The sequence below is a fragment of the Cyprinodon tularosa genome, unplaced genomic scaffold, assembly GCF_016077235.1.
Source record: "Cyprinodon tularosa strain WSP-4 unplaced genomic scaffold, ASM1607723v1 ctg961, whole genome shotgun sequence".
Lineage (NCBI taxonomy): Eukaryota > Metazoa > Chordata > Actinopteri > Cyprinodontiformes > Cyprinodontidae > Cyprinodon > Cyprinodon tularosa.
This window is the reverse complement of record NW_024039742.1, coordinates 196,359-224,151: the sequence shown is the minus strand read 5'-3', so window position 1 is coordinate 224,151 and position 27,793 is coordinate 196,359. Positions and strand designations below refer to the sequence as shown.

The 27,793-nt window shown below is 38.7% G+C and overlaps 3 protein-coding genes across 3 annotated transcripts; all 3 read right to left on the bottom strand.

Annotated features, from left to right (window-relative positions):
* Positions 1-166: 166 nt before the first annotated feature.
* On the bottom strand, positions 167-27,564 carry LOC119776865 (UDP-glucuronosyltransferase 2B31-like). Its single transcript, XM_038275491.1, has 2 exons — positions 27,433-27,564; positions 167-1,874 (listed from the first exon to the last, which is right to left on the bottom strand). The coding sequence occupies exon 2, from the start codon at positions 1,858-1,860 to the stop codon at positions 280-282; it is 1,581 nt and encodes a 526-aa protein (XP_038131419.1). The 5' UTR covers positions 1,861-1,874; positions 27,433-27,564; the 3' UTR covers positions 167-279.
* On the bottom strand, positions 5,586-27,568 carry LOC119776866 (UDP-glucuronosyltransferase 2B31-like). The gene is made up of 2 exons (XM_038275492.1): positions 27,433-27,568; positions 5,586-7,354 (listed from the first exon to the last, which is right to left on the bottom strand). Exon 2 carries the CDS (start codon positions 7,338-7,340, stop codon positions 5,760-5,762), a length of 1,581 nt encoding a protein of 526 aa, XP_038131420.1. The 5' UTR covers positions 7,341-7,354; positions 27,433-27,568; the 3' UTR covers positions 5,586-5,759.
* On the bottom strand, positions 22,622-27,570 carry LOC119776868 (UDP-glucuronosyltransferase 2C1-like). Its single transcript, XM_038275494.1, has 2 exons — positions 27,433-27,570; positions 22,622-24,244 (listed from the first exon to the last, which is right to left on the bottom strand). The coding sequence occupies exons 1-2, from the start codon at positions 27,568-27,570 to the stop codon at positions 22,940-22,942; spliced, it is 1,443 nt and encodes a 480-aa protein (XP_038131422.1). The 3' UTR covers positions 22,622-22,939.
* Positions 27,571-27,793: the final 223 nt, after the last annotated feature.

Genomic DNA, 27,793 nt, shown 5'->3' with positions numbered 1-27,793 from the left:
ACTTTTTATTGCCCACCAGGAGTGGGTGACAATAGTTGAATAAACTTATGGCTCTCAAAATGGTATCGGTGCCCTATTTGTTGGTACTCGCCGATACCACTATTTTAGGGCAGTACCTGGGCCCCGTCCAATACTGGTATCGGTATCGGTGCAACACTACTTTTCATTCTTCTTTTTCTTTGCTTCTGTGAAATACTCTCCTTCATTTGAAATCACTGTATACAAGCCGCAGTGTTTGAAATAATCAAATACATTTGCTTCAGCTTAAAAGCATGTTCATCATTCCTCTTTAGCTTTTCTTCTATAAAGAATACTCCTCCAGAGAAACTTGACAAGATAAATAAGAACGGTAAGGAGTATCAAAGCAATAGTAAGTAGAAATGCCAGAACATCAATAGAGAAATACTGGATCATGGACATCTTGTAGGACTCTGTCCTCAGATGGGCTGCTCCTTTATGCCTCATAACGTACTCGATCCAGAAAATGGCTCGGTCCAGAGGTTTCATCGGCTGATCTCTGTGAAGACTGGACAGCTCCTTCATCTTTTCTCTGTAGGAAGGTTTATACAGAACCTCCTTCAGGGCATCCAAGAAGATGTCTTTATTCACAGTTGCAATGTCAAGGACCTTGGCCACTCCTCTTGTTGCCATTCTGAAGAAGTTATCTTGCTGATCAAACATGAGAGGCAAGCCAACCAAAGGGACTCCGTGATAGACTGCCTCTTGCATTCCATTAGTGCCCCCATGAGCCACAAACACTTTAGTTTTGGGGTGACCCAGGAGATCATTTTGGGGTAACCAGTCCAAGAGTAAGGTATTGTTTCCAAGTGTGGATGGTTTCTTTCCTTTGTGCCTCCAGATCACCTTCTGTGGAAGTTCTGCAAAAGCTGCAGCAATGTCCTCAGTGAGGTCTTCAGGAAGATGTTCCACCAATGTCCCCAATGTCATCACTATGACACCATGTTCTCCTGAACTCTGAACAAAATCCTCTAGTTCTTTAGGGAGAGGTTTGGAGGGTTTGCACTGGAACCCTGACATGTAGACAATGTTTGGCATTGTTGGTCTTGGAAACTCGAAGGTGAAGTCGTTTCTCATCAGCCAGACGTCAGCTGCTTGAAACAGCTCCATGTAATGAACGTCTTTGCCAAAGTAACGATGGACAAAGGGAGGATAGAGTGGATCGTCAACGTACCAAATTTGGAAACACGTAAAGATGTAATAGAGAATATTTTCAATCCTTTGCATAAACGTCATTCTATCAGTCAGCTCTGTTCCTGGTATGGGGATATAGGACAGAGGGGAAGGTGCAATAGCTTGATGCGCCTCACCCTGAATCGTCCATCTGACATTAAAGACAAGCGGAAGACCCAATCTGTGACCTAAAAGCACACCTCCACCTATTGTAGGATCAGTAAGAACCAGATCATATTTGGCATCACGGAGACTCTGCATCATTTCTTTATCTTCAAATATATTTTCCACCATTTCAAGCACCTGCTTACCCATTTGATAAAAGGTTTGCAATAGGTCATACTCCAGGGAAAGGCGAGACCACAGTGAAGAGCCGTAACGCCTCATTTTTATTGTGTTCATGACATATGTCCCAAAGTTCTGCTTGTCGAATCCAGCTGGGGAATTTATAGTGATAGCTTTGTAGTGAGGGGAGTTTGGCTTGATGTACCAGGTGTCTGAAGGACGCAGGACTGTGACTTCATGGCCTCTGGCGTGAAGCTCTTCAACAATGATGTTCATGTTGACCCAGTGGCTTCCGTCCACTGGGAACACCAACACCTTTCCTCCATTTACTGGCGGTGATGAGCAGAGCAACACTGCTAGTGTCAGCAGCGTAAGTTTGGTCATCTCTGGAAGAAATCCTAGTGGGAAATGCAAAGATGTTAGATTTAAAGCGCTCGACAAAAGACTTCCTTCAACAAGAGGACACCAGAATAAATTACTGAGACCTCCAATATTATAATTAAAGGGTGCCTTAAAGAAGATTTTCAAACAGAATTATATTATTTAGGAAAACATTGGTCGTTTCTCAGTTCACAAGAATGCGAATATGGACTTGTGTTCTCGCCAAATACATTCTTGACAATAACATATAAAAAAATTTTGGACTCAGGTAGAACAAGAGCACGCAGAATAAATATGTGTAAAATGAAACAGAAGCATAATCATGACATCACCACATTCAAAGCTAGTCTGGAACTGTGTTTCGCCTCATTATATTTATAATCTCTAGATAATAATAAAGTATGACTTTTTCATTTAGTTTTGAAAAAAAAACAAAAAAAACAGCCAGGTTTGCTTCAAACACGCCTATGCCGAGAGAGGGCTGCTGTAGACAGGCTAACATTAGCGCTGACTGCGGTTAGCCCCGGAGATCTGCTGATTGCCACGGTCCTCTTAACATCAACTTTTTTTAGTAGGGTTACCAAACAGCCTCTTTTTCCCGGACATGTCCTACTTTTCATACCTAAAAAAATGTCCAGGGGGGAATTTCAAAATTGTCTAGCAGAACCGAGCCATGAGCTCGGGGGCTGGTCCGGGAAGTCCGGCCGACGGAGGGATGGAGCCAGCGGGGGACGGAGTGACCGAACCCTACCCGCTGACGGTAGCCATGACGTGCTTTCCCCCGCCTGCCTTATCCGGTCCAGTCAGCGACCCCCCCCCCCACCAAAAAAAAGTGTCTTCTTTTTCAGATGCCCAAATCTGGTCACCCTACCATATACTGAAGCTTAAAGTTTAATGTCATGGCCTCAAATGAATGTAAAATGTATTTTTGAGGAACATCAGAAAAGTTACATTTTTAACTTAATACTCTGAGCTCTGTTAGTGCTTCCCTGCAAGCTGCTGCTGCCGCAGTGCATTCTGGGACAGCAGTCAATCTTGAGAACATACAGGAATGTTCTGATGCATACTCAGTAAAGAGGGAGGGGCGAGAAAAACATCCGGGCACTTTGTCCGTTCTCGATCTGCTGTTCTTGTGAGTTGGAACATTACTAGAGCTCAAGTAGAAGATGTTTCATGAGCACATGAGAACACACAAGAACACATATTGACAAAAGGCCATTCTTTGGACTGATGAGACAAGTATGGAGGCGTTTGTATAGTGTGCATGCTATTACATCCAATGTTAAACTTACACAGTATTTTAGTAAAAGGAAACGCAAACATTACACTAAGGTAATGGTCTGGGCCTGTTTTCCTGTTTCAGAATATAAAGGTCTTGCTGTAAAACAGAATTCATTAGGCAGAAAATGCTAAAGATCGTCAGTTTATTATCTGGAGCTCCAGCATATTCTGGTTTTACAGCAAAATAATGATCCAAATGACTCTGTTTATTTTATCTCTAAGTGTTTTTTAGCTGCCTTGTCAGCCTGGGCTTAAATCCACTTAATATGTTTTGAAAGGAGCTTTAAAAGACAGCTTCGGCTATCAAATCTTCAAATACACTAAATGGCTGACCAACATGCTATACTGAAAAGAAAAAATTAAATAAAACATAAAATAGTAAAGATAAAAACAAAACAGCTAAAATATGGGTAAAAATGACATTCACACAATCAAATCAATAAAACTGGGTAAAAGATAAAAGGAATAAAAGATAATAAATAAATGAATAAAAATAAAATAAAGGCTGCTATCTTGCTATATGTTAAAAGCCAATGCGAGATGGTGGATTTTGCAAGAGATTCAAAATGGTCAGAGAAGAGGCCTTTCTGATGTGCTGAGGCTGGTGTTCTGTCAGATCAGCATACACCGTCAGAACAGCATACCTATAGTCAATTCGAATGCACTAGACGTCAGATTTGAGTTTATACCTTTAGTTTTGTACGAAAAATAGACTTTAAACTACCTCAACGGGTGTGTATCCCTTTAGTCATGTAAAAAATAAAAAAGACTATTTAAGGTCAGATCACCATACGCTTCAAAAAACGTAACAAAGCAAGTAATTAAATATTTCTTTTGTACATGACTAAAGAGATACATACCCGTTGAGGTAGTTTAAAGTCTATTCTTCTTACAAAACTAAAGGGATAAACTAAAGGGATAAACAGGTATTGAGTATGGGTATGCTGGTCTGACCGGGTATGCTCATCTGACAGGACACTGGTCATTCCAGAGCTTTGAAGCTGCAACAGCGAAAGCTTGGGCCCCTAAGGCCCTCTCTCAGGATTAATCTGTTCTGCAGTATTATTACTGTTACTTAACTATAATCCGTGTCTAGCTGACCTACCTCAACATCTAATAGGTTTTAACTAAACTTCATTTAACCGATAAACACAATCTTGAACTAAAATCTAAAAAATATAATGAGGACTTGTAGGCTGGAATAAACTGGGGGTATTTTTTCAAGTTGCATTTTAAAATTTAGCACTTAAAGTTGCTACTTGTAAGAAGCGAAATAAAACACAGAGTACCAAATAAACATAAATACAAGAACAAAGGTGAACAAGCGTAATTTCAGACTTCATTCAGTTATTATTGTTTCCATATGTGTGTGTATTTACATGAACTCCGAAGAAATGTTTAATGTAAATAAAAGCTTTATGTCTGAAGGAAGATTAAAATCTTTTCCCCCTATTAATGACTGCTTTTACCATACCACTTTGTTTATAAAGTACTGTAAAGCAGCAACAAGGCCAACCAAACTGCTGTAGGATATATAAAAAAGGAAAAAGCTATAAAAATACATAAAAGAGTCAAGATAGAAAAATAGGCATTCACAATAGAAAGTATAGTTCAAACAATGAGGTCAAGAACAACCCATAAAGGTTCAAAGGCAATGGATCAAAAGTGTGTTTTTAAACAAGAGCAAAAGAAAAAACATAGAGGTAGCCTGTCTTACATGATCAGCTTGTTTTGGACCTGCAACAGAGGAAGCTCTGCAAACACAGAGCTTATATCTGGTTCATGGATTCAATGATGCCATTTGATTGGCTGATCTTTAGAGAGAGCTGTGGGAAATACAATATACCTGCCACAGATAAGAGAGATGAGAGGGGGCAGAACTATTAAAGAAAAAAAAATCATATTGAAGTGATTTTAAAATGTAGGGATGTCAAAATTGGAGAAATATTCTCTGTCTTAACAGTTTAAGTTAAAAATCAGGTATCTGAATTTTGTGCCAGTTGCAAACATGCAACAGTAGTCTGGCTTATTCCATAAAGATGCAGATTGTCAAGTTTTGATCTTATAAAACCATTTTTTTTACTGTCTCCATGTTGCTTGCTGACAGATTGGGCTTCAGTCGAGACAGTCATCTCAACTAAAAAAATTGAATCCAAGAGTTCAGTTCATATTCACTTTGTATTTTTATTTTACTGACATTGGTATCTGTACACAAAATTGTAAACCTGAGACAAAAAAATCAGCTTAGTTTAAAGAAAGAAATTAATGAGTTTTTCACAAAGCGATTTTTGTGGTTCAAAGAATCTAAATGTCCACTGATTTAATTTAGCATCCTCTAGTTTGATTATTTAGATTAGATCAAAAATCCTGATGTTGCTTTCTTTTTGTAAACACATTCATTTTTGAAAAGATAAATCATTATCAAATTAAAGACTTAAGACATTTAAAATATTTTATATAAATTAAAGCAATCTAAACCAATTAAAGAACTGGAAACGTTAGATTATGGCTAAATAAAGCAGATTAAGTAAAGGTTGGATTTAATGCTTAATATTAAAACTTGGCTTAATTTTTTATAAGGTTTCTCAAACAAAAGACAAGGATGTCTAAGGACATATTTGTTATTCCTTTTTGGCTTTTCTTTGGTGAAACATTCGCCTCCAGATACATTTGCCTACAGAAAGAAAAATAGTGAAGAGTAGCAGAACAGTCCCAAACAGGAAAGCCAAAACATCAACAGAGTGGTATTGGGTTTTTGACATCTTGTAGGACTCTGTCCTCAGATGAGCTGCTCCTTTATGCCTCATAACAAACTCGATCCAGAAAATGGCTCGGTCCAGAGGTTTCATTGGCTGATCTCTCTGAAGACTGGACAGCTTCTTCATCTTTTCTCTGTAGGAAGGTTCATAAAGAACCTCCTTCAGGGCATCCAGGAAGATATCTTTATTCACTGTTCCATAGTCCAGGACTTTGGCCACTCCTCTTGATGCCATTCTGAAGAAGTTATCTTGCTGATCAAACAGCAGAGGCAAGCCAACCAAAGGGACTCCATGATAGATTGCCTCTTGCATTCCATTAGTGCCCCCATGAGCCACAAACACTTTAGTTTTGGGGTGACCCAGGAGATCATTTTGGGGTAACCAGTCCAAGAGTAAGGTATTGTTTCCAAGTGTGGATGGTTTCTTTCCTTTGTGCTTCCAGATCACCTTTTGAGGGAGCTCAGCAAAAGCTGCAGCAATGTCCTCAGTGAGGTCCTCAGGCAGCTGTTCCACCAATGTTCCCAATGTCATCACTATGACACCATGTTCTCCTGAACTCTGAACAAAATCCTCCAGTTCTTTAGGGAGATGTTTGGAGGGTTTACACTGGAACCCTGACATGTAGACGATGTTTGGCATTGTTGGTCGTGGAAACTCAAATGTGAAGTCGTTTCTCATCAGCCAGACGTCAGCTGCTTGAAACAGCTCCATATAATTTACGTCTTTGCCAAAGTGACGATGAGCAAACGGTTTGTAGTTTGGTTCTATAATGTACCAAAATTGAATACATGTTATGACATATATGAGAAAGTTCTTGACCCTCTGTTTAAATGTCATTTTATCAGTCAACTCTGATCCTGGTATGGGAATATATGAGAGTGGGGAGGGGGCAATTACGTTATGCCCTTCACTTTGAATTGCCCATCTGACATTAAAGACAAGTGGAAGACCCAATCTGTGACCCAGAAAGACACCGCCACCAAATGCAGGATCAGTAAGAACCAGATCAAATTTGGCATCAGACAATTTCTGCATGATTGCTTTATGTTCAAAAATTTCTTCTGTCATCTGTAGAACCTGCTCATGCATGAAATACCATTGTGTCAATATGTTGGGAACTAAAGAAATGAAAGACCAAAATGAAGTTCCTTCGCGCCGCATCTTCAGTAATCTTGTCACAAATGACCCAAAGTTTTGCTCACTGAAACCAGTCGATGAGTTCACGGTGATGGTCTTGAAGTGAGAGGAATTTGGTTTAATATGCCAAGAGTCTAACGCTCGGAGCACAGTGACTTCATGGCCTCTGATATGAAGCTCTTTAATGATGATGTTCATGTTGACCCAGTGGCTTCCGTCCACAGGGAACACCAAAACTTTTCCTCCACTTACAGGGGATGATGAACAGAGCAACACAGCCAGTGTCAGCAGGGTCAGTAGGTACATCTTTGAAATTGTTTCTGATGGGAGATAGAGAGATGTTAGATTTGATCCACCTCACCGAGCACTGCTATAATGCATGTCAATTAAAATGTATCATTTAACATATTTTGATACCTTGATGACAGAGACAAAAGGGCTAAATTATATTTAAATATAAAATAACAGATATTTGATTTTTGATTGATATTCCATTGTTGATTGATCATTTCGGCTGCCAAATTAATCAAAAACTAGCAGTGATGTGTTTTCGTAACGCAAAGACGAGCACTTCAGATCCCTCTTCCTGCCCTCTTTCTGCACTTTTCAGAAGGAAGCTGTATAACTTATTCACACCCTACAGCTCTGGCTGATGTGACCCTAAGCACACAACAGACATCCTTGTACCTGCAGCTCATGTCACCCACAGAGACTCGTTATTACCAGACTGGCCAGCAGCCCAGAGATTTCCCAGCTTAGGCTAGGTTATAAGTTAATAATCAAAAAGGATTCCTATCAGTGGTGGCTGTACAATAGAAGGTGCAAGGGCGCCGCCCCACTCACCCAATGACTTTGATCGAGGCCTAAACTAATAAAAATGTAATTATAAAATTAAAATATTTCTAAATATATTTATATATATTTAGACATGCAAGATAAATATGTAATCTTTATTGACGAGTAAAGCTGTTTTGTTTGTCGTCAGATTATTTCTACCCCAGGTCGCAAAAATCTTTGCCCATTGCCTCTCATTAAAAGTTGTTCATGCGCAGTAGCTCCTCTTCAGCGCAAAATGATAGGACCATCCTGGGCTGTAGCTCTAGGACACCCAAAGCGGAAAGTAACTTTATTTGCATGCCACCACCCGCCACAGTGCTGACGTCTGTTATAAAGTTCGGCTGATTGACAGATTTATATAATTAATTAGCAACAAGGCTTGGCTAACAGCATGCAGCGAGGTTAATGCTTTATTCTACTTTCCCTGCGTCCTTTTTCAAATGTCAGGACCAGACCCAGCATAGATAGAGACAAGTATGACTTATTTAAAGAACTTTTCAGAATGTTTTTTTTTATTTTTTATGTCTTTTGTTGTTGGCGTTCATGTAAATATACTGTGTATTATCTTAGGATACATTTGATTGGTTTTTTGTATACATATTTTTTTAAGTTATAGCTCTCCCTGGACAAAACTCCACCAGTCGCCATTGGTGACTATGTTGTGCTTTTATATCCAACGTAATCTGGATTTGGTTAAAATTAAAGTTTATAAATGTCGTTTATAAAATTGTCTCCATAACATGCGTCTATGACTCACTCTTGATATATGTTTCACACTGTAGGTCCCGATACCACAAACTCAGAGCTTTCACTGATTTACTACTATTGTAAGTAGTTAGTTGGCCATTTTCATACACTAAGCTTTTGTGGTGGCTTATTTAAATGCAGGTTAAAGATTTCCATAGTGACCACAGAGTACTACAGCTTCAGACCAGACATTGAAAAAGGTTGGGGGCCACTGATCTAACTTTTTTCTTTTTTGTGTCCTTTTTTGCCAATATAGCTCTAGGAATAGATGTCCAAGAGCTAGATGAAAGACCAACAACTTTGCAGACCATTATGACTGCTGCCATAAGTTTCAGCCTGATACTTGTATATTAAACTTTATTGAAAATTATTCAGTCCGTTGTCCTTTTATATACTATTAGAGATAGAAGGCAAGGTGAGAATTCATCCGTGGAATATCGCAAAAATTAGAAATCTCCTGTCCAGAGGTGATCCTGAGAAACTAGTCCATGCATTTGTTACTTCAAGGCTGGACTGTAAATGTAATTCTTTTCTATCAGGGATAGCCTTCAGCTGATCCGAAATGCTGCAGCCAGAGTTCTGATGAAAATTAAAAAGAGAGATCATATCTCTCCTATTCTAGCTTCTCTTCATTGGCTTCCTGTTAAATCCAGAATATAATTTAAAATTCACAAAATTCACACATATAAAGCCTTAAATGGCCAAGCTCCATCTTATATCAGAGATATAATTGTTCCTTATGTCCCTAACAAAGCACTTTGCTCTCAATCTGCAGGTTTACTAGTGCTTCCTAGAATTTCTAAAAATAGAGTGGAAGGCAGATCTTTTAGTTGTCAGGCTCCTCTCCTGTGGAACCAACTATCAGTTTTAGTCTGTGAGGCAGACACCCTGTCTACTTTTAAGGGTAGGCTTAAAACTTTCCTTTTTGATAAAGCTTATAGTTAGGGTGGCTCAGGTTATCCTGAGCTATCTCTATAGTTATGCTGCTATAGGCTTAGACTGCTGAAGGACATAAGGACTTAATTTTCATCATTCTACTTCATCACTCTGCAGAATTTGTTAGTTCAATCTTAATGCTATGCTCTCTGCTTTTTCTAAAAGTAGCTTCATCTGGTCTGTTCCTTTTTGGCTGTGACACCATCCTGGAGAGAAATATCAGCTGTGCTGCTGCCATCAATACCTTTGTTTATAGATGTTTGAGCTCTGCCTGTTTTCCAGTGTATCCTGTTTCTTTGACCATGACCGGCTGGATGTGCTCTCTTTATCCTCTGACATCGGAGCTGGCTCATAGCTCGGCTGTCGGGCTGTGTGTTTTCTAGATGGGTCCACTTGTGGAGCTTGTTTACAGTTGCTTTTTGTATCTCTGCTTCTTACCGTATGTCTGCTTCTGTCTCCTTGAACCCCAGTTGGCCTCGGCAGATGATCGCTCACACTGAGTCTGGTTCTGCTGGAGATTTTTTCTTGTTAAAAGGGAGTTTTTCCTCTCTACCGTTGCTACAAGCATGCTTAGTGTGAGCAGTGTTGGGCACGTTACTTTGAAAAAGTAATTAGTTATAGTTACTAGTTACTTCTCCCAAAAAGTAACTGAGTTACTAACTGAGTTACTCCACAATAAAAGTAACTAGTTACTAGTAAAAGTAACTATTGCGTTACTTTTGAGTTTCTCGCCCCCGTAAACCTCACCACCCAGCCCCCACCTTCTCGCCGTGTGTTTCCAAAGCCAGCTGAATAGAGCGGACGACAAAGACAAGAACCTGCAGAGAGTTTAGCATTTATTGCAACTCAACGTAAATGACATCAGGGGGGAACGCCATGTGAAGTTTTATAACAGGACATTCAGATCCGGTGAGTATATGAAATTAATAACTGGGGATGTCTAATTCTGAAATCCTGTGTGTTTGGGTTTTTATAGATACTGCAACATCTATCTATCTATCTATCTATCTATCTATCTATCTATCTATCTATCTATCTATCTATCTATCTATCTATCTATCTATCTATCTATCTATCTATCTATCTATCTATCTATCTATCTATCTATCTATCTATCTATCTATCTATCTATCTATCTATCTATCTATCTATCTATCTATCTAGATGTATACTCTGTGTGTGACATAAAATATGGATCTCCACCCCTGCCACAAAGGCCATCAAATAATGTTTAAAATAAAAAAAACAGTAGGTTGAGAAGGCAGAGTATCCATCCATCCATCCATCCATCCATCCATCCATCCATCCATCCATCCATCCATCCATTCATCCATCCATCCAACCATCCATCCAGATTTCTCCCTTTCTCCATATAGGCTATAATTTCTGGCTGTTGTCAGATTCATTTGATCGTTCACGCTCTCCATAGTTCTCCTGTGGCGCGAGCACAGGGCGACTGTTGCGCGCCTTTAGCGAGCATGCGCGTTTCCTGTCGCTTGCGCGGTGACTCTTGCCGCCTGCGCTGTGTGGAGATGCAGAGGAAACCGTTATGTGATGGGGAAACGCAGCTCTACGTAACACCGGTATTTCCATGTGGAAAACGCTGTTTTGCTGCTGGATCCTCCTCACTCTCCATCTCTCTGTGTGTGCTGTACGTTAACACCCGCCAGCAGAAACACCCACCTATTCAACTGACAGACGGAATCTCACTATTCATCAGCCATTCTCATCCTCCCCTCTCAGGACAAGGCGCGCACCTCTGGATGACCTAAAATAAATCCTTAATATCTCTTAAACAAAAGTAGCACAAACAATATTTTTTTCTGCACAAATCTGCACTAACGTTGCACTAACCATTCAGTCTATTTGCAGAGTTTTTTGACGTGGGTGGGGTGTCAGCTTCACGCAGCTGCGCACGAGTCCTATCATGAAAAAAGGTTCATTGTGCGACCTGAGTAACGCGCAGTAACGGGGTGCCTGCAATGGTAACTGCGTTATAGTTACAGTCAAAGTAATTAGTTAGATTACTCGTTACTAAAACAAGGTAACGGCGTTAGTAACGCCGTTACTTTCAACGCCGTTAGTCCCATCACTGAGTGTGAGGGATTGCTTTCGAGTCAATGAGTCGATGCAATCAACTGGTTTACCTTAGCTAACTTTGAATCAATTTGACTGTATGATCTGGTTGAATTTTAAAGTGCCTTGAGATGACATGTGTTCTGAACTAGAAAGCTTTCAGTAGTAGTGTCTATGAAAGCTTTTTAATAGTATGTATGAAATCTTTTTACTAGTGTATATGAAAGCTTTCTAGTAGTGTATATGAAAGCTTTTTAATAGTGTATATGAGAGCTTTTTAGTGGTGTATATGAAAACTTTTTAATAGTATGTATGAAAGCTTTTTAGTAGTGTATATGAAAGCTTTCTAGTATTGTATATGAAAGCTTTCTAGTAGTATGTATGAAAGCTTTCTAGTAGTGTATACAGTATGAAAGCTTTCTAGTAGTATGTTTGAAAGCTTTTTAGTAGTATGTATGAAAGCTTCTGAGTAGTGTATATAAAAGCTTTTTAGTAGTGTATATTAAAGCTTTCTAGTAGTATGTTTGAAAGCTTTTTAGTAGTATGTATGAAAGCTTTTTAGTAGTGTATATAAAAGCTTTTTAATAATATGTATGAAAACTTTTTAGTAGTGTATATTCAATTCAATTCAATTCAGTTTATTTATATAGCGCCAAATTCACAACACATGTCATCTCAAGGCACTTTACAGTTCTACCAGATCATACAGTCAAATTGATACAAAGTTTTCTATCTAAGGAAAACCAGTTGATTGCATTGACTCATTGACTCAAATACAATCCCTCATGAAAGCTTTCTAGTAGTATGTATGAAAGCTTTCTAGTAGTGTATATGAAAGCTTTCTAGTAGTATGTATGAAAGCTTTCTAGTAGTGTATATAAAAGCTTTTTAGTAATATGTATAAAAGGTTTTTAGTAGTGTATATAAAAGCTTTCTAGTAGTATGTATGAAAGCTTTTTAGTAGTGTGTATGAAAGCTTTTTAGTAGTGTATATGAAAGCTTTTTAGTAGTTTGTATGAAAGCTTTTTAGTAGTGTATATGACAGCTTTCTAATAGTATGTACACTCACCGGCCACTTTATTAGGTACCCCATGCTAGTAATGGGTTGGACCCCCTTTTGCCTTCAGAACTGCCTCGATTCTTCGTGGCATAGATTCAACAAGGTGCTGGAAGCATTCCTCAGGGAGTTTGGTTCATATTGACATGATGGCATCACACAGTTGCCGCAGATTTGTCGGCTGCACATCCATGATGCGAATCTCCCGTTCCACCACATCCCAAAGATGCTCTATTGGATTGAGATCTGGTGACTGTGGAGGCCATTTGAGTACAGAGAACTCATTGTCATGTTCAAGAAACCAGTCTGAGATGATTCCAGCTTTATGACATGGTGCATTATCCTGCTGAAAGTAGCCATCAGAAGTTGGGTACATTGTGGTCATAAAGGGATGGACATGGTCAGCGACAATACTCAGGTAGGCTGTGGCGTTGCAACGATGCTCAATTGGTACCAAGGGGCCCAAAGAGTGCCAAGAAAATATTCCCCACACCATGACACCACCACCACCAGCCTGAACCGTTGATACAAGGCAGGATGGATCCATGCTTTCATGTTGTAGACGCCAAATTCTGACCCTACCATCCGAATGTCGCAGCAGAAATCGAGACTCATCAGACCAGGCAACGTTTTTCCTATCTTCTATTGTCCAATTTCGATGAGCTTGTGCAAATTGTAGCCTCAGTTTCCTGTTCTTAGCTGAAAGGAGTGGCACCCGGTGTGGTCTTCTGCTGCTATAGCCCATCTGCCTCAAAGTTCGACGTACTGTGCGTTCAGAGATGCTCTTCTGCCCACCTTGGTTGTAACGGGTGGTTATTTGAGTCACTGTTGCCCTTCTGTCAGCTCGAACCAGTCTGGCCATTCTCCTCTGACCTCTGGCATCAACAAGGCATTTCCGCCCACAGAACTGGTGCTCACTGGATGTTTTTTCTTTTTCGGACCATTCTCTGTAAACCCTAGAGATGGTTGTGCGTGAAAATCCCAGTAGATCAGCAGTTTCTGAAATACTCAGACCAGCCCTTCTGGCACCAAAAATCATGCCACGTTCAAAGTCACTTAAATCACCTTTCTTCCCCATACTGATGCTCGGTTTGAACTGCAGGAGATTGTCTTGACCATGTCTACATGCCTAAATGCACTGAGTTGTCGCCATGTGATTGGCTGCTTAGAAATTAAGTGTTAACGAGCAGTTGGACAGGTGTACCTAATAAAGTGGCCGGTGAGTGTATGAAAGCTTTTTAGTAGTGTATATGACAGCTTTTTAGTAATATGTATGAAAGCTTTTAGTAGTGTATATGAAAACTTTCTAGTAGTATGTATGAAAGCATTTTAGTAGTTTATATGACAGCTTTTTAGTAGTATGTATGAAAGCTTTTTAGTAGTGTGAATGAAAGCTTTTTATTAGTTTGTATGAAGTTATTTTAGTAGTGTGTATGAAAGCTTTTTAGTAGTGTATATGAAAGCATTTTGTTAGTATGTATGAAAGCATTTTAGTAGTGTGTGTGAAAGCTTTTTAGTAGTGTTTATGAAAGCTTTTTAGTAGTGTGTATGAAAGCTTTTTAGTAGTGTATATGAAAGCTTTTTATTAGTATGTATGAAAGCATTTTAGTAGTGTGTATGAAAGCTTTTTAGTAGCGTGTATGAAAGCTTTTTAGTAGTGTATATGAAAGCTTTTTAGTAGTGTATATGAAAGCTTTTTAGTAATACATATGAAAGCTTTTTAGTAAAGTATATGAAAACTTTTTCAGTAGTATGTATGAAAGCTTTTTAGTGGTGTATATGAAAGCTTTTTAGTAGTGTATATGAAAGCTTTTTAGAAGTGTATATGAAAGCTTTTTAGTAATACATATGAAAGCTTTTTAGTAATGTATATGAAAACTTTTTCAGTAGTATGTATGAAAGCATTTTAGTAGTGTATATGAAAGCTTTTTAGTAGTGTATATGAAAGCTTTTTAGAAGTGTATATGAAAACTTTTTCAGCAGTATGTATGACAGCTTTTTAGTAGTATATATAAAAAGTTTTCTAGTAGTATGTATGAAAGATTTTTAGTAGTGTATATGAAAGCTTTTTAGTAGTGTGTATGAAAGCTTTTTAGTAGTGTATATGAAAGCTTTTTAGTAGTGTGTACTGTATGAAAACTTTCAGTAATATGTATGAAAGCTTTTTAGTAGTATGCATGAAAGCTTTTTAGTAGTATATATGATAGCTTTCTAGTAGTGTGTATGAAAGCTTTTTAGTAGTGTATATGAAAGCTTTTTAGTAGTATGTATGAAAGCTTTTTTAGTAGTGTATATGAAAGCTTTTTAGTAGTATGTATGAAAGCTTTCTAGTAGTGTGTATGAAAGCTTTCTAGTAGTGTATATAAAAGGTTTTTAGTAGTGTATATGAAAGCTTTTTAGTAGTGTATATGAAAGCTTTTTAGTAGTATATGAAAGCTTTTTAGTAGTGTGTATGAAAGCTTTTTAGTAGTGTATATGAAAGCTTTCTAGTAGTATGTATGAAAGCTTTTTAGTAGTGTATATGAAAGCTTTCTAGTAGTGTGTATGAAAGCTTTCTAGTAGTGTATATGAAAGCTTTTTAGTAGTGTATATGAAAGCTTTTTAGTAGTGTGTATGAAAGCTTTTTAGTAGTGTATATGAAAGCTTTCTAGTAGTATGTATGAAAGCTTTCTAGTAGTGTATATGAAAGCTTTTTAGTAGTGTATATGAAAGCTTTCTAGTAGTATGTATGAAAGCTTTTTAGTAGTGTATATGAAAGCTTTTTAGTAGTGTATATGAAAGCTTTTTAGTAGTGTATATGAAAGCTTTTTAGTAGTGTATATGAAAGCTTTCTAGTAGTGTATATGAAAGCTTTCTAGTAGTGTATATGAAAGCTTTTTAGTAGTGTATATGAAAGCTTTCTAGTAGTGTATATGAAAGCTTTCTAGTAGTGTATAGGAAAGCTTTCTAGTAGTATGTATGAAAGCTTTTTAGTAGTATGTATAAAAACTTTTTAGTAGTGTATATGAAAGCTTTTTAGTAGTGTATATGAAAGCTTTTTAGTAGTGTATATGAAAGCTTTTTAGTAGTGTATATGAAAGCTTTTTAGTAGTGTATATGAAAGCTTTCTAGTAGTATGTATGAAAGCTTTTTAGTAGTGTATATGAAAGCTTTCTAGTAGTGTGTATGAAAGCTTTTTAGTAGTATGTATAAAAACTTTTTAGTAGTGTATATGAAAGCTTTTTAGTAGTATGTATGAAAGCTTTTTAGTAGTGTATATGAAAGCTTTCTAGTAGTATGTATGAAAGCTTTTTAGTAGTATGTATAAAAGCTTTTTAGTAGTGTATATGAAAGCTTTCTAGTAGTATGTATAAAAGCTTTTAGTAGTGTATATGAAAGCTTTCTAGTAGTATGTATGAAAGCTTTTTAGTAGTGTTTATGAAAGGTAAAGCTTTTCACTAGTTTATATGAACAGTTCCCACTACTTTGTATGAGAGCCTTTGAGTAGGTTATATAAGAGGTAAATGTTTTCATTAGTTTATGTGAGAGCTTTTCACTAGTGTTTATGCATGTTTTTCAGTATATTATATGGAAGAGTTTAATTTAATATGTGTACATACAAGTTAATTTTGATTTATGTCCCTGGGAGCAACTCATACCTTGCTGCCTCTATGGCCTCTAGTATAGCTCCTCTATGACGACATTCATCTTGACCCACTGGCTTTATGATTTAAAGGAAACACTAGGAATTTTCCTCCTTCTACCAAGGATGAGCAGAGCAACACTGTCAATGTCATAAGGGTCAGTCATTGCATCTTTCTAATTGTTTCAGATATAAGACAGTAAGATTTGATTGAATCCTTGGTAAACATGTAGACTTAGATTTATTTTGTCATTTTGTATACACAAGTGTATACAAAAAGAAATTTAGTTTAAAATAGCTCTAGACAATTTCATTTTTTAAAGTGCAGCCTTAAAAAATAGTAATAAATACATAAAAAATAGTAATATAAACATATGACTGTATATTTACAGTTTTAACATTAGATTTATTTTTTTATGAATAGAATAACCCATTTTACACAACATTCAGCAGTCTGGTGGCAGCGGGAAAGAAACTGTTATGCTATGTTCACACCGGACGCAGCAAAAGCAGAAAAATCGCGTCTGCTGCTTCATTTTTGCTGCTTGTACCAGTTAGTTCTGACGCGCGGCTGAAGCAGCTTTGCTGCTCTGCCTGCGTGGTGCAAAAGTGTGTCTGGCGCGCGTTGGGCGGAGCTTCACTATCCTTTCTCTGCCTTGCAGCTATATTTGCTGTGATCAGTGGGAATAAAGTAGTTATAATATGATTTTAAGTGAGTGAAAACGTAATCAGTGCAGTCAGTTCATTCAGATTATTCTCCTGCCTTGCAATATTTTTTCTGTCGGAGCCGCTCAGACCCCCACATACCAGCGGTGCGCCGAGAGTAGGAATCCCTTCATCAGCAGCCTCTGGCCGGGTCACCTCCTCGCGGTTCACCGCGGCAGCTGGTAGGTGTTTTTCATCTAAATAATCCAAACTGCAGGCACCAGGATAATAAAAGCGAACATATTCTGCCGGCAGATTTCTGCATTTTAAGTTAATTTAGGCGTCAATAAACTGTTTAAGAGGAGTGATCATAGCGCTCTGATCATCAGCGCTGTGTCTCTCTCCCTGCCAGCTCCCAGATCAGCTTCTCTGATTGGTTGACGCGGTGCGCCGAGCAGCAAAAATTCAATTTTTCCATCTCGAGCAGCAGCTCAGCTTCAGCTGCTCAGACGCGCTGCGCCTGCTGCTCAAAACGCGCCGCGGGACCTTTTGCTGCCCCTTGACGCGCGTCAACCATTGACTTTGCATGTAAACTCGCTGCTTCTGTCGCGCCAGCTGCGTCCGGTGTGAACGCAGCATTATGGAATTTGCTGGAACTGCTTCAGATGCTTCGAAGCCTCTTCCCAGAGAGCAGCAGGGAGAACAGTCCATGGTGGGGGTGTGAGGGGTCACTGATGATGGGATGAAATCTCTTTAATGGAAGGAAGAGGAGCCTCTCTGCTGTTCTCACCACTCTCCTCACGTTCTTCCAGTCTGAGGCGCTGCAGCCTCCACACCGCACAGTGAGACAGCTGATCAGAATGCTCTCTGTGGTGCTTCTGTAGAAGGTGGTGAGGATGGGTGGGGGCAGGTGGGTTCTACTCATCCTCCGCAAGAAGTAGATGCGCTTCTGTGCCCTTTTGATCAGTGAGGTGGTGTTTACATTCCAGGTGAGGTAGTCTGTGATGTGCACCCCCAGAAATTTGGTGCATTTGACCACCTCTAAAATGACAATTTCGAAGGGTTGTGTTGAAGCCCAGCTGTTCCAGTTTGCCCATCAGATGCTGTGGGATGATGGTGTTGAAAGCTTAACTGAAGTCCAGGAACAACATCCGCATGTGGGTGTTCTTCTCCTCCGGGTGTGCCAGGCTCAGGTGGAGAGTAGCAAAGATGGCGTCCTCAGTGGAATGGTTTCTTTGGTAGGTGTTCTTTAACCAGCCTTTCAAAGCACTTTATCATGATTGGAGTCGGTGCGACAGGCCAGTATCATTGAATGAGTGGACTGGAATAATGGTAGCAGACTTGAAGCATGCTGGCACTATGGATTGGTCCAGCGAGGTGTTAAAGATGTCTGTGAGGACACCAGCCAGCTTATCTGCACACTCCTTATACAGCCACTCAGGTATGTTATCAGGCCCTGGGGCCTTCCTTGGATTGACCCTCCTCAGAGTTTTCCTCACTTCAGCTACGTCTAGGTTTAGTGTCTCCTCCCCCTGGTGTGGAATGGCTTTCACTGCTGGAGTGCTGTTTAGTGCCTCAAACCTTCCAAAGAAGTTCTTCAGTTAATTTAGGAAGTCAGTGTTTGCTGCATCTACCGGGGGGGAGGGTGTGTTGTAGTCTGTGATCATCCGAATGCCTTTCCACATCCTGCTGGTGTTGCTGTAGTCATGGAAAAGACCCTGGATTTTCTAGTCATGGTTCTGCTTCGCTGATCTGATGGCATGGTTTAAGTTGGCACACCCTGTTCTCATTGCCTCTTTATCACCAGACTTGAAAGCTGAGTTCCGTGCTTTTAGCGATTTCTGAACCTCTCCATTTATCCAGGGTGGTTGCTTGGCCCAGGTGGTGATATTCTTTTTAATGCAGACGTCCTCAATGCATTTGTTGATGTACTGTAGGCTGACACAATCATAGCACACTGATCAATATTTAACAAGCTATCATATGTTGCTGCAGTCTTGAAGATGTTCCAGTCAGAGCGTTCAATACAGTCTTTGAGTGTCTCCATGGCGCCCTCAGACCACATACGGACCACTTTAACTGTTGGTTTAGATCTGATCAGCTGGGGCTTATATGCAGGTATAAGCATGACCAGGGGATGATCTGATGACCTGAGATTGGGGCGGGGGGCTTCTCCAAATGCATCTTTTATGTTAGAGTAAACCAGGTCTAAAATGTCCACATGTTGGTAAAATTGAGGGAGAATAGTCTTCAAGTTAGGCTGGTTAAAATCCCCAGCAATGATGAAAACACCCTATGTGTATGCAGATTGGAGTTCAGAGATAGCTTGTATAGAGTCTTCATGGCCTCCTTAGTATTAGTGCTGGGGGGCACATAAACTAGGGTGACCAGACGTCCACGATTTCCGGGGACTGTCCCCGTTTTGGACCACCTGTCCCCGGCTAAAGCTGTCCCCGGAAATGTCCCCGATTTTACCGAGGCGAAAAATGTTGCATGGAGACTGTTATTACGGTAGAGCTGTTGCGCGCAAAAATAGGTATTACGGTAGCTGGTTGCGCTGCTGATAACATAAAGATAAGGAACAGAGCGCACCACTAGAAGGGAGGTAATGATCCGTTTGGATGTCAGCTGCCATTAAAACACAAAGAAGAAGAAGAGCGCATCACTTTTAAAACAGAAGAAGTGGAAGTTCGTTTTTTACAACCTGTGGCAACTGATGGGGAGCTACGCTGAGTGATGGTAAGTGTGTTAATCAATTTATTTTATTCTGATCGGGCTGATCTTGTGATGAATGTTTGGTTTGTGTCCAGGTTAAAAAAATAATAAAAAGTAAGACAAGACCACGAGTTGAGCATGAGTAAAAGACGCTGGGTTAAAATGTAGCAAAATGATTGAAAACTCCTTGTAAAGCGCTAATCTGGTACGCTGGTTCTCCAGGGATCAACAAGGGTTTGTATAAAGATGATTTAGAATGGATAGGTGACCTTTAGTTTATATTTCAGATAGTTATTATAAGTAGAGTTATTTCAATTTGTTTTGATGATTTATGGTTGTGATTTATGAGCATAGACTTCCAGTTTTTGGTGTGCTTTTTTACTGCTCAGTTTGGATATATATGAACGTTCCTTGTGAAAAAATAGGAGTCAGTAACAGGAGAACTGAATAAGACAAGATCTACATGATCTGAGAATGATGGAGGAAGAGATAACCACCTGTTTAATGTTTATTTATTATGTGGTTTTTGCTTGTAGCTCCTAATATTGTGGTAATTAGCATTTTTAGTATTTAGATGAGATATTAATAATAATAAGTTTTCATGTTGCACATCCTAATTTGTTTTGGTGGTGATTTTGATTATATAATGTCTCTGTTTTAGAATAATGTAAGATTGATGCTGGAGGAGTGAGGAAGAAGATAGAAAGACAGAAAGGAGATTGAATGAGAGAGGAGGAAACTAGGAACTCTGATAGAAAAAACGGTTGACAAGAAGGGAGAAAAATTTACTTTGAGGAGTAAAGCAGAGAGCAGGCAGAAGTCAAAAGAGGGCTAGAAACAAAAGCGAAGGTGGAGAGGGAAGAAAACAGACAAGACTGAATGACCAGATGGCTCTTTCAAAGAAGAGGAAGTGTCATTTTACGGAGAAATTATAATCAGAATTTCCATTGGGAAATTATATATGTATATGTTATTGCTGTTTATAAATATGGACTATTCTTGGATTATATACATTGTGTTGATGTTAAGCCTATTCTGCTGTTCAATGGTTAAACTTGTTTAAGATATTTAAAAAGGTTATTTTGCTTTTTACTTGCTATGTCTTCTCTTATATTATTTTACCCAAATTACCAGGGCCACTGCCTCAGACCCTGTTCAGTTAATATTTCTGTTTCAAATATTTAAAATGTATAATATGTATTAATAAAGTTCAAGTGATAAAGCGTTGACATGATTTGAGTGATAAACTAACATATTGAGTGATGTAGTGTGCAAAGTATGCTGTGGAACACAGAGTGGCTGTATACTCAGGTTAGTAGGAAAAATGAACCTGCTACTTTGAGACACACAGGCCCCTGATGTGGCTAGGTGACAATAAGAAACATATATGAACCTTTACCTGCAGGCTTGACTACTACTTGTTTTTTTATGTTAATGAAGAAAAAAATATTTCTTATAGGCATGTACAGTAGATGTAAACAGAATAAGTATTTGTTGCACTTTTTTGAAGAGGTGGGGAAACTGTCTCAACAGACAGCCACAGGCATAGAATAAATGTTTGTATTTACTTTTCTAAATTTCTTTTCCTCATGTCACTCTCCCCTTAGGAGGCGGCAGAGCTCTTTGGGCCCGACAAAATTGGAAAGCCCTGCTAATGACCCTTGACCCCTCCGCTCCCATCCCCACCACTTTGCCCCAGCCCAGAGACACAGTTCTAGTTTTCTACTAATAACACTATTCATGTTATTAATCTTAGGATACACTAAACGTTTGGAAAGGCACATTCCTGGCTTTTACACTTGATTTTTGTTGTTTAAATATTAATAAATATGTAAAAATATATGAAACCATTACTGTCCCCATTTCCTAATTTCATCTCGATAAAATGTATTGATTTTTATCCACGAGCAAGAAATGTCCCCAGATTTGATTTCAGAAATCTGGTCACCTTAACATAAACAGCAGTGATGCTAACCACACTGAACTCTGACTAACAGTCAGAAACTCGATGTCTCGAGAGCAGAAGCTGGCGACTGATTGATGTAAACATAGAGTCCACCACCCCAAAGTCGTACCCCTTAGTTCTTTGTTCCTATCGGTGCGGTATAGCGTTAGCCCTTTCAGGCTAATAGCATTGTCTTTGTATGGCATTGTATTGTTGGATGCAGCCATGACTCTGTCAGAATGATGACGCAGCAGTTACTAATCTCCTTCTTTGTTGAGAGTTCCAGTCGAAAATTATCCATTTTGTTTTCCAGTGAGCAAACGTTTGAGAGCAGGATTGATGGAAGCGGAGGTCTGTGAGGATTTCTCCTTAGCTTCACAGTTAGCCCGGCTCTGCAGCCCCACTTTCTCCGTCTCGCACATCTCTTCCTTTGGCAATTTGGCATTAAAAGGTGCAGTGCTACTCAAATTTAACTGATAATTTTGTACAAAAATGAGCAGTCCTGTAACATTGAAAACTAACTAACAAGACTCAATCTGTTAGTCTCTAACGAGAAGATGCGTGTTAGCTCTTACATTTAGTTTTAGACAAAAATGCTAACATCTAATTGGGACATTATGTAACAAAAAATCTCTACATAATACGCTCAGCAAACTTTGCATTAGCAAAGGTTTGTTTGGCCTATTGAAAAAGCATCTATTTAGCATTTAATAATTTATATGTCTGGAGGTAAAACATGAACACATGCAAACATCTGTATACCTGAGATGGAGATGTAATAAATCTGAGTACATTAGATTAAGTATTTTAACCAAACTCAGTCTCACCCATTCTATATTTACCCAACCATTGAAACTGACTCAGTTTAATATATGACCTTCCTGCATCAGATATTCTCTGCAGCTTAAATATGTAGTGTGCTTATATTTTTCACCAAAATCAAACTCACAAATTTAACTCAATAATAAGACATTACAAATTTGTCAATATGTTAAGCTTTAATTGGCATATATTTCAAAACAGTGCTTAAAGATACAGAGGAAAACTGCCCCAAGGCATTTGCTAAAAGCGGAAAAAGAGAAGTGATGTTTATTTCTTTCAGGTTTTAGATTATATATTTATATTTTTTGTTACATGAAATCATGCCCTTCTGGCACAACTTGTTTAAAAAGTATTTAATGTTGTTTCTACCAAATAGCCTTTGCCATTAAAAAATATACTACAAAAATAAAGGCAGAAAATGGTAGAACAATAACCAGCTGGCTGCATGTTTAAGAACTGCCCTCTATATACAGTACATTTGCTACTGCCTGGCAGCATGTTCGTCATTCCTTTTTGGCTTTGGGTCTATAAAAGAGTCTTTTCCAGAGAAACCTAATAACAGAAATGAAAACACTAAAGAGAAGCAGAATAATGCTTAACAGGAATGCCAAAACATCAATGGAGTAGTATTGGATTTTCGACATCTTGTAGGACTCTGTCCTCAGATGGGCTGCTCCTTTATGCCTCATAACAAACTCGATCCAGAAAATGGCTCGGTCCAAAGGTTTCATTGGCTGATCTCTCTGAAGACTGGACAGCTTCTTCATCTTTTCTCTGTAAGAAGGTTCATAAAGAACCTCCTTCAGGCCCTCCAGGAAGATTTCTTTATTCACTGTTCCATAGTCCAGGACTTTGGCCACTCCTCTTGATGCCATTCTGAAGAAGTTATCTTGCTGATCAAACATGAGAGGCAAATCAACGAGAGGGACTCCATGATAGATTGCCTCTTGCATTCCGTTAGTGCCCCCATGAGCTACAAATAGTTTAGTTTTGGGGTGACCCAGGAGATCATTTTGGGGTAACCAGTCCAAGAGTAAGGTATTGTTGCCAAGTGTGGATGGTTTCTTTCCTTTGTGCCTCCAGATCACCTTTTGAGGGAGCTCAGCAAAAGCTGCAGCAATGTCCTCAGTGAGATCCTCAGGAAGCTGTCCCACCAATGTCACCAATGTCATCACTATGACACCATGTTCTCCTGAACTCTGAACAAAATCCTCCAGTTCCTGGGGGAGAGGTTTGGAGGGTTTGCACTGGAACCCTGACATATAGACAATGTTTGGCATTGTTGGTCGTGGAAACTCGAAGGTGAAGTCGTTTCTCATCAGCCAGATGTCAGCTGCTTGAAACAGCTCCATGTGATTTACGTCTTTGCCGAAATGTTGATGGACAAAGGGTTTGTAGTTTGGTTCTGTAATATACCAAACTTGCATGCGTGAGATCAAATAAAATAGTAAATTTTTGACCCTCTGCATGAATGTCATTCTATCAGTAAGCTCTGATCCTGGTATTGGGACATAGGAAAGAGGGGAAGGTGCAATGGCTTCATGTCCTTCGCCCTGAATAGTCCATCTGACATTAAAGACAAGTGGAAGACCCAAACGGTGTCCCAGAAGAACACCACCACCAACTGCAGGATCAGTGAGAACTAGGTCATATTTAGCATCAATAAGATACTGCATCAGTTGCTTATCTTCAAAAATAGCCTCTAGCATTTTAAGCTGTTGCTTATGCAACTGATTCATTTGTATCATAAGGTCATACTCTAGAACTATCCGAGTCCAGAGAAAAGCAAAAAGACGATATGTGTTGGGCTATAATCTGGCTTTATTCAGAAAAGCTGACATCTAGTGGGGTTCTGTTTCTTTTCACATGTTCAAAGGCAATCTGTATGGAGGTATATTAGGTATACTTTGTTCATTTTATTGAAGAAAATATACCAAAAGTTAACAAAGAAAGTTCTTCTGTTAAACAATATTCAAGATAAATTTTATGTACTAATATATGTACATGGCTACACGATAGGTATGAATCAAAGTTACCAGTAATGGTATAATGGAAAAGACATTTACTTTCTATTTTATTTTGTATATATTATAATTTCTGGAAATAATAATATATACCAATCTGGAAACCAAGATGGAGATGCGATCAATCCAATCCAAAATGCATTTGAATATATATTTACCCCAAATCTTCACACCCATTTTAAAGTTACCGAAAGTTTGATGCGTGATCAGTTTAACGAAATTACTCATTATTACGCTAAAAAAATCCATCAAGATGTAAAGCTTTATTTGCCATCTATTTAAATACAGTGGTAAAAATTATTAGTAACGAGTCACAAGACTTTGAAACAAAATGAAAAGCAGAAGTAATGCTTTTCCTACTAAAGCCGCTTTGCCACTGAAAATCTGTGTTTTTCAAAGCCGAGCTGACCTGCTAACAATCGCTTTTGGCTATTTTTCCATTTGACCGAAATGCCGAGTGTGTTGATGTCTATTCGTTGCCTTCAATGATGTCACATAAATTAGCGGATCGGAGCCGAGCCAATTTTAACGTGGGTTGCTTGCTGAGTCGTTTGACCTGGGTAGACCCTTGTCAATGACCTGTTCCCACTGTCACTAAAAGCCGATTGTTCCTGGGTTTTAACAGGTTTTTCGGCCAGTGTGAAAGGAGTACAAGTCAGAGGTGGCTGGAGGAGTTTTCTCCAAAGGGGGCTATGAATTTAAAATAGATGGAATACCAAAAACCGTATACTATGTTATTACACCAGTACATTTATATGAATGCCAACAACAAAAAACATAATGAAAACACTTTATTAAAGCAAAAACATAATTTCATGTACAGGTTTAATTTTTGTACATAAATGTATCCCTTCTGAGGCAAATCTGTGTGTTGCATGGTCCAACCCATTGCCTGGTCTATTCTCAGTTCCACCCGCAACATTGAGAAGGTCTAATTGGTTTGGTCTCACAAACCAAAAAAAAAAAATGATGTACCAGTTTAATAATGGAGAAGCTCCTAACAGCTTTATATTTTTTAATATATAAAAACTATTTATTTTCTGAGAATGTCTTTTATTTAAGCAACTATGCAAATGACCAAACATCTAGAAAAAATACACTATATTAAGATTGTTTATTCTTCTTTGCCTTTTCTAAAAAGTCCTTTAAATCAGTCCTACCTGTCTTTATCCAGGCTGGCTCAGATCCTGATGTTTGAAAAAGGAGGCCGGAAGTCAAGTCAGCAGAATAAAGCATTAGCCTACATATGGTTAGCCAAGCTTTGCAGCTAAACAGGGTCGTAGAAAAAGACAGTATACCGTCTCCATCCATCTTTTATTCATTTTGATTTTCGGCTGATTAGGTCAAAACGATTTCACCTCCAGCTTCTCTTGGTAAGTTTGCTTCCCTTTGCTTCCCTTCGTCCTATCAATCACCTGCACTACAACTGTGACGACAGTACCTGCCACCTCGGGGCGCAGGAACTCTCCTATATCTATGTATTGCAGAGGAGCTACTGCACATGTACAGCTTTTAACGAGAGTCAATGGGCGAACATTTTTGCACCTCATGGCAGAAATACATCACCAATCCGACAAAAAAATAAATAAAATGTTTTACTCACCATTAAAGATTAAATATTTATCTTGCACATCTAAAAATTATGTATCAATATATATTTTGAAATATTTAAATTTTACATTTAAATTTTTTTTATTTTTTTTTTATGTCTTAATCAAGGTTATTGGGTGGGGTGGTGCCCTAGCGCCCTCTATTGGCCAGCAGCCACTGCCATTGAGCCTCCCCTGTTTCAGAGGAGCAGCCGCCACTGCAGTCTTACCATTTTGACATAGTTATTGTCAAATAATTATTTTTTTGGCCAAATCCATGTGTCTGAAGCATATAGAGTTCATTACCTTAACAAGATTATTTTGCCTCCAATATTTAAAACCAGCATATAAACCCTTGGATGAACACCATCTCTGTGTTACCATTAAAGATTACTCTGTGTTTGTTAAACAGTGTTTGCTCATTGCTACAGTAGCTGACCTTTTACCTTATCTGAAACCCTGATTTGTACCTTTGAACATGCACTTTGAGAACCCCTGCTCCAGAGCAAATACTTCAAAGTATGCACAAAACAAATGCATCTGGGGGGGAAAAAAAGTCTCACTACATGGGTTGTTTTCAAGGTTTTCAGAAAGCTTTGGGGCTTTTTTCTTCACTTTACATAACTCCAAGACCATGTGCAGCTCGGTAATGGTTTCCTGATTACACAACGACAATGGGGAAATTCTTTTAAGTCTCAGGAGGTTTACATGGAAATTTAGTAAGTTGTTTCTCTCAGATTTCCCAGCTTTTTTTGTTGAAGTGTACATTTGCTCTGTAAGTGAAACAGTAGAAGTGTCTTTGTGTTTAAAGGTAGCAAGAAAAGGTTTCAGCTGTATTATTTATAAGCACATCTACATTCCTCTGTTCTAGAACGGATTAAGATTGTTTTTTGACACTCACCACTGACATGATTTTGTCATGGAAATAATGAAAACAAAATTAAGTCATATATAAGGTAATGATTTAGGATGTTTACAAAAAAGGAATATTATTAGTTGCAGTAAGCAACATTAACATTCTTCCCTGCAGATTTTATTGCTTATATCATGCAATTTGAACACTTTGCAAACTGGGACTGGATTTCATCCAGTAAGCAGTTTAAAAAAACACACAGAAATGTTCCGGCAAAGTCAAGTCTCCTCTAGTTTGACCTTACTATCAGGTTCAGCGTTGCTTTCTTCCTGCAGAAAACATCTGGAAACCCTCAATCTGCCTCAGTGAAGCTATAGCACCATGTGTAACTACTCTGAGTTTGTTAATGAAGAAAAAAAATCACAAAAATTAAGAAAACGTCTGTAGTGAATAATATTTTTTTTTCCACTGATCATTTCATTAATCATCAATCATTGATCAGTTTCTTGCCCTTTGATGGTAAAACTCACCTGTAGCGCTGCAGCCTGCAGATACCTCTCTGTGCTTCCAGTTTCCCTCTGAGCTAAGCCTTGAGTGAATTCAAGCTTGGACAGGCAGAGGTATGCGTTAGGTGTTGGCAGTGAGGAAAGTGGGCTGAAGTTCAGCATGTGAGTGGTTTACAGCACTCAGGAACAGCAGGAATGGCCCTGTGCTGAACTTTAGATGTAGTACTGAGATAATATTGACCGGTGGCTGCAGGTTCATGCAGAGCAAAGACAGTAACCATATGGCATGTCTTTTGTTTGCTCCTCTTACATCTTAACATTTTTCTTTTGATTGAATTTTAAATGGCAATGTCAAATATTTGCCGTGGTCAATTCTGCTTTTGTT

Coding starts and splice junctions, on each gene's coding strand:
- LOC119776865 (XM_038275491.1), bottom strand. CDS start 1,860: ATGACCAAACTTACGCTGCTGACACTAGCAGTGTTGCTCTGCTCATCA.
- LOC119776866 (XM_038275492.1), bottom strand. CDS start 7,340: ATGTACCTACTGACCCTGCTGACACTGGCTGTGTTGCTCTGTTCATCA.
- LOC119776868 (XM_038275494.1), bottom strand. CDS start 27,570: ATGCTGAACTTCAGCCCACTTTCCTCACTGCCAACACCTAACGCATAC. Junction 24,245..27,432: donor TGCAGGCTGCAGCGCTACAG/GTGAGTTTTACC, acceptor GCCAGATTATAG/CCCAACACATATCGTCTTTT.